At 28.8% G+C, this 20,946-nt stretch overlaps 5 protein-coding genes across 9 annotated transcripts in view; 2 read left to right on the top strand and 3 right to left on the bottom strand.

Moving 5' to 3' along the window:
* The first annotated feature begins 225 nt into the window (after positions 1–225).
* On the top strand, positions 226–4,679 carry LOC105257195 (GPI inositol-deacylase). The gene is made up of 11 exons (XM_011267659.3): positions 226–455; positions 740–915; positions 1,375–1,528; positions 1,640–1,744; positions 1,835–1,938; positions 2,008–2,451; positions 2,518–2,768; positions 2,845–3,270; positions 3,348–3,731; positions 3,839–4,210; positions 4,287–4,679. Exons 2-11 carry the CDS (start codon positions 760–762, stop codon positions 4,561–4,563), a joined length of 2,673 nt encoding a protein of 890 aa, XP_011265961.1. The 5' UTR covers positions 226–455; positions 740–759; the 3' UTR covers positions 4,564–4,679.
* A 354-nt stretch (positions 4,680–5,033) lies between these two features.
* On the bottom strand, positions 5,034–6,970 carry LOC105257204 (nudix hydrolase 7). Its single transcript, XM_011267671.3, has 4 exons — positions 6,327–6,970; positions 5,831–6,133; positions 5,549–5,751; positions 5,034–5,355 (listed from the first exon to the last, which is right to left on the bottom strand). Exons 1-4 carry the CDS (start codon positions 6,577–6,579, stop codon positions 5,170–5,172), a joined length of 945 nt encoding a protein of 314 aa, XP_011265973.1. The 5' UTR covers positions 6,580–6,970; the 3' UTR covers positions 5,034–5,169.
* A 430-nt stretch (positions 6,971–7,400) lies between these two features.
* On the bottom strand, positions 7,401–11,146 carry LOC105257248. 2 transcript variants are annotated; one of them, XM_011267740.2, is made up of 5 exons: positions 10,836–11,146; positions 9,105–9,501; positions 8,657–8,870; positions 7,782–7,987; positions 7,401–7,492 (listed from the first exon to the last, which is right to left on the bottom strand). In XM_011267740.2, the coding sequence occupies exons 1-5, from the start codon at positions 11,005–11,007 to the stop codon at positions 7,480–7,482; spliced, it is 1,002 nt and encodes a 333-aa protein (XP_011266042.1). In that variant the 5' UTR covers positions 11,008–11,146; the 3' UTR covers positions 7,401–7,479. The 2 variants fall into 2 exon arrangements, with proteins under 2 accessions (XP_011266042.1, XP_011266033.1); XM_011267731.2 differs by lacking the exon at positions 7,401–7,492 and having other exon boundaries at positions 7,717–7,987.
* LOC105257322 (GMP synthase [glutamine-hydrolyzing]) overlaps positions 7,402–20,946 on the top strand; it is a 24,473-nt gene continuing 10,928 nt past the window's right edge. For 2 of the 3 annotated variants that reach the window (XR_003123239.1, XM_025411677.1), the window contains exons 1-2: positions 7,402–7,499; positions 9,343–9,522. The gene's annotated coding sequence lies outside the window, so the exon portion shown is untranslated. Of the gene's footprint in view, positions 7,500–9,342; positions 9,523–18,501; positions 18,682–20,946 lie in introns of those variants that run through there. The other variant, XM_025411679.1, reaches the window with a different exon arrangement.
* Positions 15,119–20,946, bottom strand: part of LOC105257223 (lactosylceramide 4-alpha-galactosyltransferase-like) — a 7,837-nt gene continuing 2,009 nt past the window's right edge. Inside the window, exons 3-5 of one of the 2 annotated variants that reach the window (XM_020029271.2) lie at positions 20,226–20,436; positions 18,063–18,667; positions 15,119–16,327 (exon numbers count right to left, since the gene is read on the bottom strand). In XM_020029271.2, the coding sequence (XP_019884830.1) occupies positions 16,058–16,327; positions 18,063–18,667; positions 20,226–20,409 (1,059 nt within the window). In that variant the 5' untranslated portion in view covers positions 20,410–20,436 and the 3' untranslated portion in view covers positions 15,119–16,057. Of the gene's footprint in view, positions 16,328–18,062; positions 18,668–20,225; positions 20,523–20,946 lie in introns of those variants that run through there. The other variant, XM_025411681.1, reaches the window with a different exon arrangement.

The following is a 20,946-nucleotide window of genomic DNA, read 5'->3' as shown; positions in this document are numbered from 1 at the left end:
GGCCGCACCTTTATTTAGAGTCACGTAATGTATTTGATGCTGAAAAGTGAGCGTCAAACATGAAAAGGCATCTTTAGAGTGACGTTTGATTAACCAATCAGAACACAAAAATATTTGTTTATCCTGATTGGTCAAGTACAAATTTGAAGATTAGAAATTAGAGGTTAGAACTTGATTAATCAAAACAAAAAGAGCTAAAATTTCTGATCCTGATTAGTCAAATTCCAAATTTAATCTTCAATCTTTAGTTTTCAATGCTCGATGTAAAGACGTACCAAATTACACACAAAACGAACCATGAAAGAACAGACCTGCGGAATATTGCTGTGTAATATTGCTATACTGCGCATAATCAAAGTTTCATTCGAACTTGTGTTTTTTTCAACATCTGACCGGATTGTGTTGTAACCTTCAGGGATTTCGACTTTGGCATTAATTCGATAGAGATCTGTCTGGTATGTAATGTATTATTCTCTCATATTTTAATACACAAGTTTTATTCTTGTAATCTTATTATTTATTACCTCAATATTTATAATAATCTAATTCATATATTTTCAATTAAGTTCACATATAACTTGAATTATAACCGACGAGAAACATGTGTGCCGAGTATCAAAAAAAAATTCATCAATATCATTCGAGTCACTTGAATAACAGATAATAAATATAAGATAATGTCAATTTTAACAGATTAATATTAATTTAATAACAGATAATAATCAATTTTAAATTTTAGGTGATCTAGAAACACTCGAGATGGTTTCAATAAAATGGATAATGATATATGGTTCGCTAGTGCCATTTTTTGCAATGATCTCTGTGCTCTACATTCTCGGAGTCGCAAGATACGTCACCGATTTTGAAGAGAATACATGCGAGATGACATACATGTTCGAATATCCGCAATATGTGGTATGTGTATCACATGTGTGGCACAAAACAATTTATCAGAATGCCTGTTACAATAGCAGGGATTGTACGATACACTTATCTCTCTATCCACCTTATATCTATTATATTATAAGTTTGATCTTTTTTTGTAACTAGACTTAATAATTCTCTTTATTTCCTAAACTATAAATATAGATTTATTCCATTTATTAAAATACATATATACATACATTATATATATATATATATATATATATATATATATATAAAATGATATATATATATATATATATATATATATGTATGTATTTTAATAAATGGAATAAATCTATATTTTTAGGAAATAAAGAATTGTTAAGAGAATTATTAAGAATTATTAATTATATATATATATATATATATATATATATATATATATTTTGTACAAAAATAAATATAAAATTTCTTATATGGATTCTTAAGCAACTTATTTTATTTCAGAGAATATTTTTAAACGAGCATATAGAAGAGAAATATCCGCGATATGAACTATATGCCTATGGAGAAGGTTTTGTGACAGAAAAATTGAGGAGAAAACACTTTACTGGAATACCAGTTCTTTTCATACCGGGCAATGCTGGATCTCCTGAACAAGGTTTGTATTACTCTGTTATACATTTTAGAAAATTAATTCTAGAACAAATATTTATATAGTAGACGTGCTTTATATATGTATTGTTTACATTTTTTTCTTTTTTTTTTTCAGTACGTTCCATTGCTTCAGTAAGTATAAGGAAAAGCAAAAAGACTCCTTTCAGCTTTGACTTCTTCACTGTTTCTTTCAACAAGGATTATTCTGCATTGTATGGAGGTAAAAATAACACAAATAATATTATATACATTTATATTGATATCTTGTATATAATATTAATTGTTATTTTTTTAAATTCATTAATGTAAGGTGTGCTTATGGACCAGACTACGTATGTTGCACATTGTATAAAGACAATATTAGCTCTGTATCATGGTAAGGTGGATAATGTTGTGCTGATTGGTCATTCTATGGTAAGAAACACAAGAATATCAAAAATGCAATTTAACTAAAATTTTTTTTAACTAGTGTTTATTTTATAGGGTGGAGTCATAGCGAAAGGAGCTCTCTTATTAGCGCCAAATATGAATGCTTCATTTGCAAGTATTATAATAAATTTAGCTACACCACATACTCCAGCCTTAGTTCTCGATAATGTCTTCGCCAATTATTATAAGGAATTGGAGAAACATTTGTACAAACTTAAGGATGCAGGAGTGAAAGTAATATCAATCGGAGGTGGACCGCGTGACATACTCGTAACCGCCGCACAAACTTACGATCATACAGCAGATATAAATGTTCTTTCTACAAGTGTACCAACTGTTTGGAAATCTACAGATCATTTAAGTATTTTATGGTGTAAGCAACTGGTACTTGTAATCGTACGTGCACTATTTGATGCTGTTGATCATGTGAAAAAACCATTTAAAATTACATCGAGTCCTGATTTAAAAATGCAGGCCCTATCTTATCACTTCTTACAAGTAAGCAATAATCGTTTACAATCTTTGCAATAACACCATTTCTTTAATACAAAATTGATATTTCAGCATAGTTCAGGCAAGAAGTTGTATCATTATAAGGAAAAAGTTCAGTTTGAAAACAATAGCGAATGGATAAACATTCCATCTCGACAGTATGTCTGGAACAAGAAGAATGGATCTAAAAAATTTTCTACCATATATCTCGTAGTAGAATTATTTGACAAATCCGATTCTCTAACTATTGATGTAATAAACTTGGAAAACAAGGATTGGCTGTTTATGTGTAAAAAATCCATGAAACAAGATAAAAGAATTTGGTAATGCACGAAAGTGTATATTATTGCTACAAAAGAAATGATTGTTTACTGATAAAATTTAATATATACATTTTAGTGAGTGGGGTTGGAATTTGACGAATAACACGAGAATTTTAATCGATCCTTTACATCGTCCAAGAAAAGCCGTTGATTTAGATTTGAAAGAAATAAGTTATCTTGGTATGACGCATATCATCGTAAGGATAACTCCAGAAGATTTGAATAGACATCTTGCAGTCAGCTTTGATTCCTATTATTATAAGAATCGGGTTGAATCTTTAAAAAATAAAATCTTTCATCCTAAATATCTTTTCGGTTTCTATGGATCTAACTTGATTGAAACTGTCAAGGGAAATATAAGATATTATGTAACGCTTCCTAACATTATGGATGTAGTTACAATTGAAATGAAATCGACGGATTGTGTCAAGCATTATGCTGTTGTTGAATTGCTCGAATCGTGGAGTGCAGGATCGACCCAATCGAGATTTTTCATGAATATGTATATATCACAAATATTTGTTGCAGTGAATTTACTTTTGTTATATAGCTCACTCTATATTCAATATTATGATGCAGGGATGATGGTCCAAAATCGATAAAAATGCAAACTCTCTACGGACGTCGCAACGAAACGGCAAATTTAAGAGTAACATTAGATCCAGAATGTAGTTACGCGATTAATATTCAACCTGGAGGAATCATCGATAAGATCTCTTGTAGAATACGGGATCGTTGGCCGTTGCTTTACATGACAATTATCAGCTTACTTTTACTGTTTATCTCTATAAGGATACGTAGTACAGACAAGCTACAGGCAGTAATTGTTACTATAATATTATCTTTTGTTTTCAATATTACTTATGAAGCTTGCATTGCTTTATGTATTATCAGCATATCTGCCATTGCTGTATGCTCTTGTGTCATATTTCTGGGTTCTGTCGCACATGGAATAGCTGTCAAGTAAGAAATTCTCTATTTATAAAATTATTTTCTCGTAAAATTATGAAATCAAAATTAACTAATAACGATAACATAATAATTTTATACATATATATATTTTTTTGTAGATTTTTAGCACGTGCAATAACTTTCTCAACAACATGGTCAGATTGGTTATTGAATGGTCTAAATCAACTGCCGTTTATCACAACTATTCTCGTATTATCCCTAATTCCAGCAACATGCGGAGCTCTGGCTATGGTCGTTTCAGTATTTCTATATTTTTTGAAATTAACAAGGATGTATGAAGATTATTTGGAGGAGATATTAATGACCTCGCTTCAGCATTTCGATTGGTTTAAACGTTTCAAGAATATAAGAGAAGAAAACACTAAAAGCCCCTGTCAAGAAATATATAATCATCTTATCTTGTTCCTATTGTGGACTTTTACTGCAATCCCAGCAATTCCAGCTGTCTTAGTTTGGGCAAAAAATTTCAGGTATGTATTATAAATTTCTCGATTTCGAGTCACACAAATCTCTCATATATATTAATGAGAACATATTGACATACAGCTACGACATGAGACTCACTTCAGAAGACCCTGTATTTCTAACAAGTTGGATAGTACTAACTGCGTGTAGTACATTGGGTATTGTACATATCTATCCTACAGATGACGGAACTCGTTCGCTTATATTAAGCAGCATATTACGTCTTACCAGTTGGGTCGTTCTTTCCATGACAGGAGCTCCGCGTCCATTCTTTTATCATTGGTATATGCCACCTATTACGGCCACAATAGTAGCAATCCTCACACTAAATACTGTAATTCCTAAAAACCTATCTTAAAAGGTAATAATTTGCAGAAATATTATATTTATGCAATTCTTCTCACCATCCATCAATAATTTTGTATAAAACAATTTGAATCATGCCATCATAGCCATGACTGTTATTTAAAATTTATTATATTTCGAATATTTTTATTAGATTATATTATATTCGAATATATTTATTAGATTATGTAATATAAAAAGTAATATAATAATGTGGCATATAAGTGTTGTTTTGTACAAAAGTAGTCAAAATATGTAATGTATAATAAGACTTTATAGGTAGTTCATTAACAACACTTTAAAAATAAGCGCGAATTAATCAGAGGATGTTTGTGTACTATAATGCAAGACTCTTTTCTTGTTGTGATATGTGTGTGATATATAAGTATACATAAAGATTATTCTTAATATAATTTATTAAAAAATTTCATCGATTTTTATAACATCATTTAATGATATGTATTATATATACAGTATTTAACTATAGTATCTAAATTATTTTGTACATTTGCTCGTATGGCAGTAACAATGCTATGTATATTATTATTATAAAATGTTTTCTATCTACATTTAATTTTATATAATTCAATATATCTCTCTTTTTTGCATAAAAAGAAACTTATTCCATAAATGTAGTTCCAACATCTGTGTTTTCTACACTGTATACACATATCTGCTTTTTGCTGATAGGATGTATTCCATAATTTGCAACTATGCCCATTTCATGTCGCAAAAAATCTATTGTTTTTTCCGCTAGAGTTTTATTATTTGCATGTACTTCTGGATGTTGCATGTATTCAGTCAACTGAAAAAAAAATTTGATATTTAAAAGTTATACAATTTGGGATACAGATATGCAGCATATGTTATATACAATTATTACAATTTAACATATTGAACAATTGTGATACACTTTGTTAAAATTATATATACATAAAATACAATATCTTAGATTGGACACAATATATGAGGAAATAATCTTATGAATCTCATTGTACCTTCATCCATTTGCATTCTGAAATTTCCCTTTTACATTTTTGAATCTCAAAATTCTGAGGTGTTAAATATGCAATCATGTATATATCCGAGCAGCCAAATAAATAATCATGTCCGTGTCTAAAAGATATTAGACACTTGAAGTCTGCTTGAATTCCTGTTTCTTCCAGTACTTCTCTTTTAGCTGCTACTTCAATATCTTCTCCTAACAATTATAGATACATGTATATACATGATGATAAAACTAAAAAAAAAAATTTTTACCATTGCTTAGATTAAGATACCTGGCTCTACATAGCCACCTGGAAGTTTCCAGGCTTTATTGAGTGCATACTTCTCTTTAATAACAAGAATTTCATTAGTATCCTTGTTGAACACAAATGCACCAACACCTAAGAATGTATGAGCATATTTTGGAATGTTGCATTCTTCACTGGGCAACCAACGATATAACATGACATATTCCTCTTTTGCATGATGAAAGATGAATCCCTGTTTTGTCAATATCGGAACCCATTCTGTGTTCGGTATATGTACGCAAAACCATACAGCACGTTTTTTATCTTTAGTCCATTGCTCCAAAGAATCTATATATAAGAACATTTATAAGTGACGAATCTATTTTGTCATTTCGAAAAAAAGAGAATGAAATACAAGAACTAACGCTTTCACTTTAATATAAAATGCATTTTGCCAAATAATAAATCAGAAAGAGGATCAATTTAAGAGAAGCTTTTCTTCATACAATTTATATTTTCATTTATAATAAAATGCGCCCACCTTTCAGACGCTGAGCGAATATTTTACTGTCACAAGGTTCCTCGAGTGAATCAACCGTGATGCCGTTGTAGTGATCGTTACTACCCTTGAAGATTTGCTTGGTCATCGCGGTAGTGGACACGTCCAATCGTCCAGGATACGTGCTATATCGCGAATCCGAGAGAAAAATGATCGTGCTCTTTAGTGACGATCGACCTTTGAATGTTTTCGTAACAATATCACGAAACAATATTGCAGTTGACGCTCTTTTCATCGGACGTGATCGAGTCTCGAAGAGACTCTATGATTATCAAGCAACTATCGTGATACCCCACATTAGAGGACTGATAAGAGCACGATTGCAATAACAATTTTGCGTAAACAGCGCACGTGAATGATTTTTCTCATTTTTCTTCATCATATTCTTCATTTACATCGTCTATCAAGGAAACTTTAACCTGTCAAATTTTCTTTAAACATCTGAACGGTTCAATTTCCTTCTTCTTTTCGCCGAAAATTGCGGGAAACTTCATTATTGATTTTCGTCATTGAAAATTATAACGAGTGGTGTTATCTATGCACATATATTACGAAATATTAATCACGTCATAAGTGAGGTGGCATAACGAGGTTAAGATATCAAAGGACATTGCTCAATGTGCGAGAAGAAAAAAATATTCTGGGCGTGTTCCAAAATTCACTGCCAGCGCTGAAAATCTATAGTTCACGTTACGTATATTATATATTTTCAGCGCTGGCAATGAATTTTAGAACATAGGCTCTGACGTCATTGAATGTCACCAAATTGATTCGTTCATTTTGAAACGGACCAATCGCGCGCGTTCATGATCGAAGGAAAAGCCAATCGAAACGCTGGACAAAATTATCCAAGCGGTTTAATAGGCGCAAAAATGCGGTAAATAAACTCTCTTTGTATTTTCTTATTTATTGGTAAAAATTCAAGTGATTTAATTGAGTTGCAAAACGTATGTATTTCTAAAGAAATTTGCTGAATAAAAATCGAGACTTTATATTTATATTGTATTTATATTGTATTTATATTGTATTTATTCTTACAGATCGAAAACACACAATGGATCGAAGCTTGTCGGAATCGGTTCGTTACACGACTGTAAAACATCATTGAAATATGTGATACGCCAGAAGAACGCCATTATTGCGCGAAACTGAAAGGTAATTAAATAAAGAAAAATTAAAAAATATTATAATAAGAATAAATAGAAATATTTTTAATTGTTAATTAATTGATACAAATGTTCCAATCTATTTAAATATGTTGAGTCTACATAATTATATAATAGAGAAAACACACATACATTTATATGCATTTACAATATTATATTCATATATATATATATATATATATATATATATATATATATATATGCGCACACATATATTCTGTATAAATTTGCATTGTTAATGTCGCGATTTTAAAGTTGATTTCCAGCATACTCGTATATCTTCGGGCAATGCAATTTAGCAGCTATTCTGTAAGTCGCCATTGTATCCGCTTTAGTATCCCGGCTATAATTTGTCCACGAATAGATCATTTTTGCGTTTTGCATCACTTTCATCAATTTATCCATATTCCGTGAATAAGGAAGCACAGAGTAGAATTTCTCGGGTGAATAAATCGTGAACTTCTTGCATTCTCTGTCCTGCAATATAAGATATTATTTCAAATTAACGTAATTACACACGTAAGGTCGAAAGCATTTTATCGTTGCGTTTTTTCCCCACATATCAATTATTCGTATCACCTGAATTATCTTCGCATTAATCACTCACGTTAATTATTCGATGCATTCTAACGCAACGAAACTTATTAATCATCCAGCGTCACGCAAATAATGACACTGTCGTCACGCGATAAAAAAATTATGTATGCTCTTTTTTATTTATGACTCATATTATAAATTTAAAAATATTTAAAATTTCTCATCCACGCATAAAAATTAAATTATGACATTTAAAAGTTTAAGTTATAAAATATAATTTATCAACTTTTTTCTCATTACGAAATTTGATAATATTACATAATGAAATAAATTCATATAAATTCATATAAAAAAATTTGGTTTATTCTTTTTTACTAAAATATTTCGTACTATTTATAAAAAATTTCTATTTAGTGCATTTTGTTATAACAGATAATAATATAAATAATAAATAATATGTTCGTGTAAATAATAAATAATATATCGTGTAAAAGATAAAAAAACACGGTTTTCGATCTATAAACAATTTTTCTCTAGAATAATGTTGTGTCATATATATCAAATATATATTGTTTTTATATATATTTTAATAAGTTCTTTTATACTCACATATTGCTCATAACAGAGTTTTTGCAGAACTTCAACTATTACTCTTGTGATGTTGTATCGTGAATAATTCTCCACATTGATATTTTTAATAACTTTTATTGAAGTGTTGACAAAGTTCATGCCAAAATTCGTGCTCGTGTCCACGCCGAACACATCGACGTCCGCACTTTGATTGTCTTGCGCAACTGCGAAAGTGTTCAACTCATCCAAGGATCTAAATATAAATTTTCATATTTATTTGTTATTGCATCTTTAAGTTCTACAAATATTCCAATGCCAGTATTTGTTTAGTCGCATAAGTTTCCATGGAATATCTGACACAGATGTTCAAGATACATTCTTACTTATATGTTAATGTAAGAAAACTTTAAAGAGAACCATCTCAATTTTATCTGCTATTACCGAATTTATTTTGAGACTTTCGATTGGATATGATCGCGTAACTTACGTCGGTATTATGTTGTTCAGATTTAACGCCACACCGCCGAATTTCCATAGTGTCAACATCCGGATGTAATCGTGAAAATCTTTACGTAGCCAATCATGATTCTCTGAAAATTCTTGAACGTTTATCGAAAACCAATTCTCTAATGGTGTATCGATAACGTATGTCGACAAATGTACTCTCCTTATGTATACATTGTCGTATGTCTGCAAAATATCGATGAATGCTTTGGATTTTTCAGACAACTGGTCGGTCGCGAAGAAAAGCACAAAGACATTCAAATTGTGATTGTTCTTGGCTGCTGATTCTACGGCGCACGCTTGTCGAGGAGTGAGATAAGGCGGTGAACAATTGGTGTTATGAAAGAATATGCATCGGCTTGGTATTAGCATTTCTTCATCTAGGAATTACAGAAGAGCAGGTATGTTTACTCGAGCAAACTTCCGAACAAGAACTTTTATCTCTTAAACCGAAATGTACACACACAAAAAATATTTAATCAGAGACACAGTATATAACTTCCAAGATTCCTATATATATCCGTTATTAATTCAATAAATAATTTTACATGTTATTTTCTATTTTATAAGAATAGAAAAACATATATTTACTATATAATTAAAACATTTTTAAATTATACAATTAAATTTCAGAAATTGAGACATTTCGATTTAAAGATTAAATATCGTATAAGAAATGTTTTCAAAAAAAAACATCTTTTTCTTCAGAAAAAAGAATGCAAAAATGATAATCATATCTCACATTGCAAAACATTCTTTCATGAAAATATTTTTCATTTCATACAAATATATTCAGAGCAAAATATATTATGTGAAAATATCATATTATACTGTAATGCAACTCCTTAATTACTAAGAGCCGCTCCTCTCTAATTACTATAAGAGCTGCTCCTCTCTAATTACTAAGAGTGGATATAATATTACATTGCATACACAGTGTCTCAAATGACTAAAGAATCATCTAATGTTATATAGGTCGCGAATTTTATTAGAATTACAAGCAGCAATAAACATAGTTCTGCAAATATGTGCTCATTCAATGTTACATAAAAAGTAATATCTTTTGTTAATATAATTATGCGTACAAAACTCTTTTAAAAACATTCTACAAAAGTAAGTTACATAAGTGCTCATTCAATGTTACATAAAAAGTAATATCTTTTGTTAATATAATTATGCGTACAAAACACTTTTAAAAACATTCTACAAAAGTAAGTTACGCAAAAGCAATTATATAACTCGTCTAGTGCGATTTGCGATCGCATATTTCTATTCTCATGAAGCTTGCCATTAGCGTAAGTTAATTGCATATGAATTCCTCAGTTGCATATAGATCATGGACTTCGAGAGAATATTTTTATTAAGGAATATTTATCCTATTTCTTATTTTCTTTACAATTGATTATTTCGTTTTTCCAAGTTTTTACGATAATTCGAGCAATTATCTAATCTAATTGTTAAACATTTTTCTAATTCACAATTATATCCTGAAAAATATAAAATAATTTAAAGAATATCACATTTTTGAAAAATACACGAATCGTTATAATGCTATTTATTATCAAAATGTGAGATATCATATATTAATATACCTCAGAAGTTGTTAATAATGCTATACATTTTTGCTATACATTTTTACGCATGAACTTAAGGTCGTTTTTTTTAACTTAAAAAAAAGGAGGAACATCTCTATTTTTCATTTCTTCTCACTAACCCCATTCTCCTTGCTTAAGTTCCACGATACCATTGGATCTACTCCAATAGCAGTAAAGCTGTTTGGATGAGATGGCTGTCAATTCTATCGACAGTTCTTTCCAAAATATACGAACGATGGCCGTTAATCCGAGCAAGGAAGACAGTATAAACAACACGCGACGTTTCTTCATACTTTGCCTGTCACAAAGATAACTTTATCTGTTGGGCAATCTTCCCGATTACACTGTAAATTCGTCAAAGTTTATATTCCGTTACTTTCAGCGATTTATCATCAATATTTCTCGATTTCCACACATTGATTTTTCATTAAATAAAAATATTAAATAATAATTTTAAATAAAATAAATTTTTTTTAATAGGAACGAATATTTTTTAATAACTAATAATGTAAACTAAATATGTAAAACGCAACTGATATACAATCTCCCGTGGTAGTCAATGTGGTACTGCTTCTTGCAAGTAGGCGATATTCCGAAAGAGCGGAAGAACTTCCGCGATGAGTGTGTGGTAAATAGCTTTTGGCTGCTCGATTATCACTGATTTCATCATAATATCTGGCAAATATCTATGTCAAATATCTTCGAATGATATGGGAGTGGAGAATCAAATATAGCTTTTTTTATGATCTTTTATATTTTATTTATTTATTTATTTATTTAGAGAGAGAGAGAGAGAGAGAGAGAGAGAGAGAGAGAAAGTAAAACAATCTTAATATTAATATAAATTATATTGTTTAATATATAATTTCTATTAATATTAGAAATATATGTAGACTTCAAGCAATATGACAATTAATTCTTCACATGAAAGAAAAACATACATAAAAAAGGATTACGAAATCATTTAATCGTTCTGTTTCTGTTATAAAGAATCAATTATTCGAGTCATCTTGGAATGATGAATCATATCGAACAATTAATTTCTCAAAGGTCAGACCAAACTGACACATGCAAGATAACTTTTTATTTCATAATTGTTATAATTATCGGTAAAATTTTGAGGAAATATCGTAAATTTAGATGTAAGACGTGTATGAAGTTGTATATATTTCAAAAAAGGTATATTTATTAAAAATATATGTATATAGCTATAAAATTTTCAAAGATAGAAAAATAAATATTTTTCTCGACTACATCTCTTCAGAGGGGTAAAGAGGGTTTATAGAATTCTTAAAAATGAGAATCTATATCTTGGTAAATGCACCAAATAAAACATATGCCTCGTGCACGTTTAAATTTTCGCGAACAATTAATCTTTAAGAAAAATTTACGCGTTACTATCCGCGGTGGCTCTTATTCGCTAGTTTTTTATCGTATTGTTTAAATACATATAGAGCCTAATTTCTTTCAATTTATTAGAAAAATAAAGTGATTGAGAAGAATAAATCTTTATTTGGACTTTAGTCTCTCTCATTGTATTTCAAGTTATAAACACAATTATATAAGCAATGAGACAGATAGATCTTGAAACATTTTATTCGCATTATTAATTGCTTTCGAAAATACGTCATTGGGAGATTAAATGAGAATGACTGATTAATGAGAATGGGAGTTAAATTTAGCTTCTGGTAACCATTAGAAAAGAATCAAAAGAGATCTTTATATATATGAGACATACTTTTTTTCTTCAAAGTATTTAAAAAACACTATCTTTAAATCTTTAATAAATTATTTTCTTAAAAAATAATATCGTACTTGAGACAATGTCAAATGTAAAGTTGACTTTTCACAAAATAATTATTTAATAACTCAATATATATCTAATTAAATAAACTTATATTATTATATATACATATAGTGAGTGTATCCTAATACTTCATACAATGACTGTATCTTAATTATATTTTGATTTTTTGAAGTCATTCTATTTCTATTATGTTTTTATAACCAGAATATAGCTAGATAATCGATAAATAAATAAATATATGTACAAATTATATGTACTAAATATAATTTTAATTTTTTGTATCTTCAAAATTTCATGTTTACATTAAAATATTTTTATTATATAAAATAGCATCTTCTGTAGTATCTTTCTATACATACATAATCTTATTTCTATTCCCACACCCACAATAATTTCTTCTCTAATTATGTATAACTTCAGAAATAATTACTAATTGTTGTTGATTCACTATTTATAAAAAAATAAAAATCAAAGTAACAGAAAAGATGAAGAAAATTGGCGTGAAATATAATAAATAAAAAAATGAGAAGTATCTACACGTATGTTTTATTATCATACAATATATCATTTTTATATTCTCATTTTTTGACAATTTTATAATCTTTGATCATATTAAATATCTTTAAAAAAAAATCAAAATATCTTTGAAAATAAATTAATTACAATGATAGTTATTTTGAATAAATAGTATAGCTTTTAAATAAAAAATCTTTTATCACTTCCTCATATTTGCTAACATTTGCCACTCATACAAGTTATATCATACACATCATACATATCATATACACATAAGCCCTTTTTAATTGCGTATTCCGAATATCTGTGGAAACAATGAACCTATATTTATAAAAAAGTTTAAAAACAAAGTGCTTGATTTAATTTAAAAAATATTTCGCGATTAGTTTTGTTATTTAAAAGTCAAAGAAGATCTTCAAGGTCCGAAAATTATACTGAATAAAAGTCTGTCTTTCTCCCTTAAAATCAATGATTTTTATTTCAAACATTTTTCAAGAAAATGCATTGTTTTCCAAATATTTGTAAAATGGGAAACCCTGACTGTACTTATATATATTTACTGATAAAATAAATCTTTAGTTTTTTGAGAGACTTATGCTATATATTTCTGTACAATATAAAATGGAGTTAAATATCGGAATTTGGATATTAAAATATAATATTATAAAATTATATAATATAATATTATAAAATTATATAATATATAAAATTAATTATATAACATTATAAAATTATATAATATAATATTATAAAACATTTTTTATTATACATTTGATATACAAAATTTATAAAATCCTTACTCAACTCAAATTTATTTCATTTATTTTTGCAAGTATAAAATTTCTAACATCCTTCCAATTGTACTATCAACTTACATGCGAATACTTTAAGATAGATTTTTTGAAATAATATATTTAGAATTATTGATATATTTGTCATTTGTTGTCAATATTTGTCATAATTTTTTACTTTACGTTAACTCACTTGCAATTTTATAATTTTATAACATGTATGTATAATAGTACAAAAAAGAGTAAATTATATTTTTTCATTGTTTAATTCTTAACTTCTTTTTTAAGTATAATGAATTTATTTGAATTTATTTGAATATACTTTAATGTAAAATGGGAACACATAATTTATATGTATGGTCAACAGTTTAACAAGGTTGTCAACGAGTTTACACTCTAATGGTTTAAAACATTAACTATTGGCACATCGAGCCAAACTAGCTTTCTAATACTCAATTTCTATATATTTTTCCATCAAGAAAATGATTAATTTTCCTATTCAATTATTATAAATAAGAACAAATAAAATATTTTTTACTATCAAGATCAAACTATTTGTAACAGATAAATGCAAGAAAAAATTCGTCAAAAATGGATATGTTATTAATATAGAAATGTTGCATATTTTTTATAAAACCAATCTTTTTAAAAATCTTTTGAAAAAGATTGATTTTACAAAAAGTCTATAGATTCTAGATAACATGCGCAAAACACATTTGTCGTCAATCTCGGATATAAAACAAAATATTGCACAGGCATAGTATCAATACTATCGTAACATTGAGCGTGACATCGTAATATTGAGTGATGGGCACTTTTATGTGGTGAGCTTTTATGCGATGAGCTAAAATGAAATATATCCAATCACTTCGATTTTTGTAAAGCCATTTCCAAGAAGATCAGCGAAGTTACGATAGTCTGTATTTAAATTATGCTATTTAAACTTGCGTATATGCAGCGAATTATTATTATACATTCAACAATACAAGAAACAATAACATTAATATTGACAATATTCACAGCATAAATGCAAGAATTTAAGTGATCTAATTCGCTTTGTTAAGAACTCGAGAAAATTAATCTCAGATTTGTGAACACAAAAAGTATATACAATTATTAGATTAATTCTCTCAAATTCTTAGGAAATTACATTACTGTGTGCCGAAATCTTTCATTATAATAATATTAATAATTAATTATAATAGTATCATTAATAATAATATAGATAATAATATTAATATAATTATAATAATATTAATAATATTAATATAATATTATCAATATAAATTAATTGTTTTCGATAATTTGTACTAATGGATCATAGTTTTCGTAACTGCATTTGTCCGATATTTATCATAATAGATTTCGACAAAAACGTTACGCATTGTGAAATGACTGTTGGTTTTTCTATGATGAGCAATTAATTATTTATTCTACTTTAAGAATCTTAATCCATTAATTAATATACTATTTGTATATTTCGATACTAATACAGTATCTATAATCGGTATCTTGCTATAAAACAGGTATCAATCTCCGAAAATTATATATACGCGCACTTGAGACATTTATTGAAAATTTATTTAACGATGATAATCCTTTATGATGATTTTGCGAAGATTTTCGCTCACTAAGACGATTTTATCGAGGGTAGAGAATAACTTGATTAGAATTTTATTTGAATAATATTTTATGAGCAAAATTGCGTTTCCTCTTACGATATAAATGCGAAAAATACAATTGACGAGTCTCTTTAAATGTAAAAATAGATTTTTCCTTGACAGCGGAATAGGAATAATTTGTTGGCTTGTACAAGCGATCAATATATATGCTATCAACATGTTACACTATCGAGGTCATCACGTTAATACATATGAGTTACAAACTGACATTATATTACGCATCGCAGCACGATTTATTATTTAATAGCCGCCGCAATTTGTGATAATACTTATTGTTAAAGCGACGCTATATTCTCTTCAACGTGACATTTTTATATATTAAATATATAATTTTTTCGTATGTACAAGTATTGCGGGATCATTAGAATACTTTTCTAAATCAGCCTTTATCTCGTTAAATAATTTGATTCGGCGAGCCCTCGACGCGTTCTTTTTTTTAAAATCAGATGCGCTTTTCTTACAGAGATTTGGATTGTTTGGATTTTTCCTATATTGTTTTATTAGTCGAACTTTCGCTAATTTTCCTACAATGTATGTACACGGATTTAAAATATTTTACCACAATTGTTGAAAACGTAGGGACAGTGCTTCCTCGCGATAACGGCATATGGCACGTGACTGTTCACTCGCACCTGTTCAGCTTTGCTCAACTTGTTCCACACGTGAATAGCCTTTGCCTTGCTCAATATTTTCAATGTCGCATTATTGTCCCTCGTGTCGAAATATTTCTTCCATTTTTTATAGTGAATCGGATAGAAGACCGACGGTGGGAATACCGTGAAGCCGCGACAACGATCGGTCGTCATATCTCGCACCTATAAGATATAATAAATTATATAACTAAAGGGAATGTATACAATTACACATATTTGCAGGATGTTTCAAAGTTAAATGATTATACTTCGCTAGTATATACTTGCGTATATATTATTAACTTGTGTAACTATTTTATTATAACGTTATAACGAAGATATCAAAAATAAATGACAGATTCGCTGGTGATTTACAGTGCCCCTAGCAAAAATGAATATTCGGAGAGTAAGCCGAATGTAAGGAAGTGTAATAGAAGCGTAAACGAAGCTCCTAAGAAGCGTAAATTGAAACGTCGAAGCGTTTAATGCTTCGTTTACGCTTCGACGTTTCAATTTACGCTTCTTAGGGGCTTCGTTTACGCTTCTATTACACTTCCTTACATTCGGCTTACTCTCCGAATATTCATTTTCGCTAGGGGTTGTACTTATAACTGCTGCAATCAGTAACTATTTATTGTTTTCCAGTGATAATATACTGATTCACTTTTAGAGAGTACATTTTTATGTATTTATATTAATAAAGGAAATTTAAAGTGCTAAGAAAAGTAATTTAACTTTTCAAAAATGATTTTACGCTAATTTAAAAAGAATTGGAAAAATTGCCAAATATAAAAATCATGCAACTGATAAAGTGCAACAGAAATAGGATGGAAATGAAACATAAATTAACAATTATTAAGATATTAGAGATACGGGAACATGCAAGAAAATTAGCATGCAGATTAGATGGTGTAAATAAAAAATTACAATATTAAACACGAGACATGCATTATAAATTATTACTTTTGTATAATGCTATTGTATATCTTGTTATCACGAAAGCGTCTGTGTTTGCATTAGATACAGTATCTTTGAAACCTTGAGGTTTGCTGATATTTAGAATCTTTAGTATGTGCGTATAACATGTAAAATACTATGCAGAAACTGATGACGCTAATCGTTAATAACGCTTTTAACAATCGTGCCTTAATTGTATTGTTAACAAAGTAACAAAAATGACAAACTAAATACGAGGATGATTTTTTTGACAGATTTAACCGCTGCGAATTAAACCGGCATCTTTAATCTTCTTTTAGAGCATAATGGACTATATCCGCTGGACGAATCAATTCAATTCATGTCCCTTATTCTTCTTATTAATGAATGCACTTTGTTGTTTACTTTATCCGTATTATCGTGTCTCGTTTATTTAAACAAGAACTGAATAATTTGCGTGTAATTTGCTAACGTCACGAAATGACATATTCAAATTTATTCCACAGTTCTTGTTTAATAATTGCTGTGTAAACATCATATTATACTTGTCGAATAGATGTCAGAATCATACACAAGTATTCTTAAATAATTTATTTATTCACTCATACATAATTCTTACAACCATGTATTCATGATTTTTTTGTTAGACATATGTCAAAATTATTGATACTTATTTTATTTCTTCGAAAGTAAAGAAATTCTTTTTTTTAAAGATTAAGACAACTGACAATTGAACTTTTAAATTTAATTTTAATTAGAGTTTTCTCTCGAGTGTCGCGGAAAAATATGTAATTTTACAAAATTATGTCATCGATATCTTATCAAAATAAATTATGTCATCGATAATATCTTATCAAAATAAATTCTTACTATATACTTCCTATATTCTTACTATATACTAAATACTTCCTGATTAATATTTCCGGACCTTTTTCAAATATAGGCTTGAGCTGCAATCTCTTCTACTGCTTTCAATACTCACGTTTATCGTCCCGCAAAGCTTTTGCAACGTCCTGGTGATAACTCCGGGTCCATTGTTGCCCCAGACATCGCCGCGAAAGTTCTTCTTGAAATCACGCACGCAGGCATCAGCTATGCGTCGACCAAGCTCCGACGTATCGAAGCCCATAACACCGGCGGCGACGTCGTCCCAATCCTCGGCACCGGCGAAATTCGTCAGATTCTCCAACGAACTGATGACCACTACGTCTAGGTCGAGGTAGATACCGCCATACTTCCATAAGGTCAAGTAACGCAGCATATCGGACATGTGGCTGGCGGGCCAGTGGCTTTTCTTCAACATACCACTAGTGTACCACACTTCAAACGGCGTGTCCTTTACGTATCTATTTGGATAGATGTGTCGGATCTTGATGTTACGATAATTGAGCAAGTGCCTGACAATCTCGCGTGTGCTGTTGGAGAAGTCGGATTTGCTGATGAACAATAGATACACGGTCATCGTCGGGTTCATCCGCGCCGCCGATTCCACGGCACAGGCTTGCCGGGCATTCAGCACAAGACCTTCCTCGCCGAAGCAGGAAGTCTCGTGGAAGAAGATGTTCCTTCCTAGTACCGGTTTGTCATCTGAAGCATAACGTGTAAGATTTGAACAACTTTTTTCAACAAATATTTGTATATTAATATATATTAATAATTTAATTACTAGATATCGATTAGACATCAAATCAGAAAGTGTTGAGATTAATTCTACAGAAATCAATTTTTTGTTACATGTGATAAAAATAAAAATTTCTTAAATTTTACATATCTCTAATTCTATAGAAATTAATTTTTTATTACATGCGATAAAAATAAAAATATCTTAAATTTTACATATCTCGAATATGTTTAAAAAAAAAAATATTTTAAATTGAAAGATTTTGAAAAAAATGTTTAAATATCTATCGTTGCATTCAATTTTTCTCATTGTTTGATATAACTGAAATTAATAAAATTAATATAAATTGATATAAATAAAATTATCAAATATAAAAAATATTGAAGTTTGTCTCAACATTTTTTCGAGATACGCAATCTTCAGCAAATTTTTCAAAAAAGTTAAGCAATCCCTACATTGAATCATTTAAGAACAGGCACATATAAAATAAATGCAGAAAAAATGTTGCTTGAATGCGAAGATGAGTATTTCTATAATTTCTGAAAAATCTAAAAATATGAGTGAATTTTTTCTGCGCGCATAATCAGAGACATTTTGAATACGAATAATTAAGGATTGTTCGCGAAAATATTATAAGTTGTATTTAATTATATTTCCAATAAATTAGAGATATATTTATAAAATTAGCTATTATAAGAGATTTCATATATATATATATATATATATATATATATATATATATATATATAATTATATATAATTATATACATTTTATCATGCATGTTATAGTACATCTTCAAAAAAATTGCATTGTAATACACTGTTTTAAGCATATTAAGCATATTTTAATCATATTATATTATACATTTCGTGCAATTGTATATCACAGTGATGTTTCGCTGAGCATATCAAAATTGCAGGAATAAAGCGTCAATAATTAACTTGAATAATTTCCTGTGCACGAGAGTATCATGAGTAATATATTTTGGTTTTTCCAGCGCGGATGACTTATTATATTTAATTTACTACAATATTAATCACAACTAACTGAATCATTTTCAATTTTAAAAAATATAAGTATATCTTTCTTTATTATTAACTAAATAGAAAACATTAGAGAGTAATAAATTTTAATTTTAATTTTAATTTTCTAGATTTTTAATTAATAAGAATTTTATTATTGAAAACTATAGTAACAAAAATTTATGAAAACTATAGTAACTATAGTAACAAAAATTTATGTTTTATTTCCTGTAATTTTAGAGATCGAGAAAGCTTCTCAAGTTTGTGAAATCATATCTAAAATAAATCTTATAAACTTGTGACAAAATTGGTTTATTTTTATGTTCAAAATTTCTCAAATGTAAACATATCTGTCATTATAATTTCTAAGAATTTTATCCGAAATCGCGTATGTCGAGTGTACAAAGTTCGTGAATCATAGACTTGTTCCACTTTCTCGAATTCTTGATACGAGGAAAAATGATAATAATAATAAATAACAATAATTGATTGTCATATTACTTGATTCTGCATCGAAATCACGAATGCTTTCTGCGGACGAGACTTCATCGTAACATTTGATATTGTGGATTGTCGACATATCAAAGAACGGTATCCTTTGGATGATGTTGTTCTCGGTCGAGATCATAAGGATGAGCAGCACGACGGCGAATGTGAAGCCGCACCACAATAATCTTTTTTTCATCTTTGTGAATATTCTTATTCAAATGCACTATCGAGATAAAATTACCGATTTATATTTCGATTTGTAATTTTCGCTTTCTATTTATTTTTTAAAAGATAGCGCGTTCTTTTTTCTCAAAATTAAAAATCTAACAGTTACAATGCTTCTAATATAAAAAAATACGCGTGTAAAGAAAGAGCCATGCGAGACGAAAAATGCATTCAAGCTTATCTATAAATATCTAATTAATTATTTTAAAATAAAACAATGTAGAAATGAATCTTTTTGACAGAAAAAAACAAGCAGAAAGCAGAAGCACTGCAGATCTATTTTTGAAATCGCATAAAATGGCATACAAAAAGAGATGCAATGGCTATGTAATGGCTATATATTTTAAAATAAAAAAATGTAAGAATGAATTTTTTGACCGAAAATAATAAGCGGAGAGACTGCAGATTTATCTGAAATCGCACACAAAAAGAAATAAGATGACTATATAATATTTCAATTTCAGGCATGATAAGCGAGAAGATATCGTATAAGACATAAAAATTCAAG

Source organism: Camponotus floridanus, unplaced genomic scaffold (assembly GCF_003227725.1).
Source record: "Camponotus floridanus strain SB8 unplaced genomic scaffold, Cflo_v7.5 scaffold42, whole genome shotgun sequence".
NCBI lineage: Eukaryota > Metazoa > Arthropoda > Insecta > Hymenoptera > Formicidae > Camponotus > Camponotus floridanus.
The sequence above is the reverse complement of the archived record's forward strand: the minus strand, read 5'-3'. Positions and strand labels throughout refer to the sequence as shown.

What these genes read in the sequence shown, in the direction of transcription:
- LOC105257195 (XM_011267659.3), top strand. Translation starts at nt 760, where the DNA reads ATGGTTTCAATAAAATGGATAATGATATATGGTTCGCTAGTGCCATTT. An exon ending in TCGAATATCCGCAATATGTG is followed by an intron (nt 916 to 1,374) that starts GTATGTGTATCA and finishes ATTTTATTTCAG; the next exon opens with AGAATATTTTTAAACGAGCA. An exon ending in TTATTCTGCATTGTATGGAG is followed by an intron (nt 1,745 to 1,834) that starts GTAAAAATAACA and finishes CATTAATGTAAG; the next exon opens with GTGTGCTTATGGACCAGACT.
- LOC105257248 (XM_011267731.2), bottom strand. Translation starts at nt 11,007, where the DNA reads ATGAAGAAACGTCGCGTGTTGTTTATACTGTCTTCCTTGCTCGGATTA. An exon ending in CTGAACAACATAATACCGAC is followed by an intron (nt 8,871 to 9,104) that starts GTAAGTTACGCG and finishes ATTTATATTTAG; the next exon opens with ATCCTTGGATGAGTTGAACA. An exon ending in AACTCTGTTATGAGCAATAT is followed by an intron (nt 7,988 to 8,656) that starts GTGAGTATAAAA and finishes CTTATATTGCAG; the next exon opens with GACAGAGAATGCAAGAAGTT.
- LOC105257204 (XM_011267671.3), bottom strand. Translation starts at nt 6,579, where the DNA reads ATGAAAAGAGCGTCAACTGCAATATTGTTTCGTGATATTGTTACGAAA. An exon ending in ATTCGCTCAGCGTCTGAAAG is followed by an intron (nt 6,134 to 6,326) that starts GTGGGCGCATTT and finishes TCTTATATATAG; the next exon opens with ATTCTTTGGAGCAATGGACT. An exon ending in CAGAATGCAAATGGATGAAG is followed by an intron (nt 5,356 to 5,548) that starts GTACAATGAGAT and finishes TTTTTTTTTCAG; the next exon opens with TTGACTGAATACATGCAACA.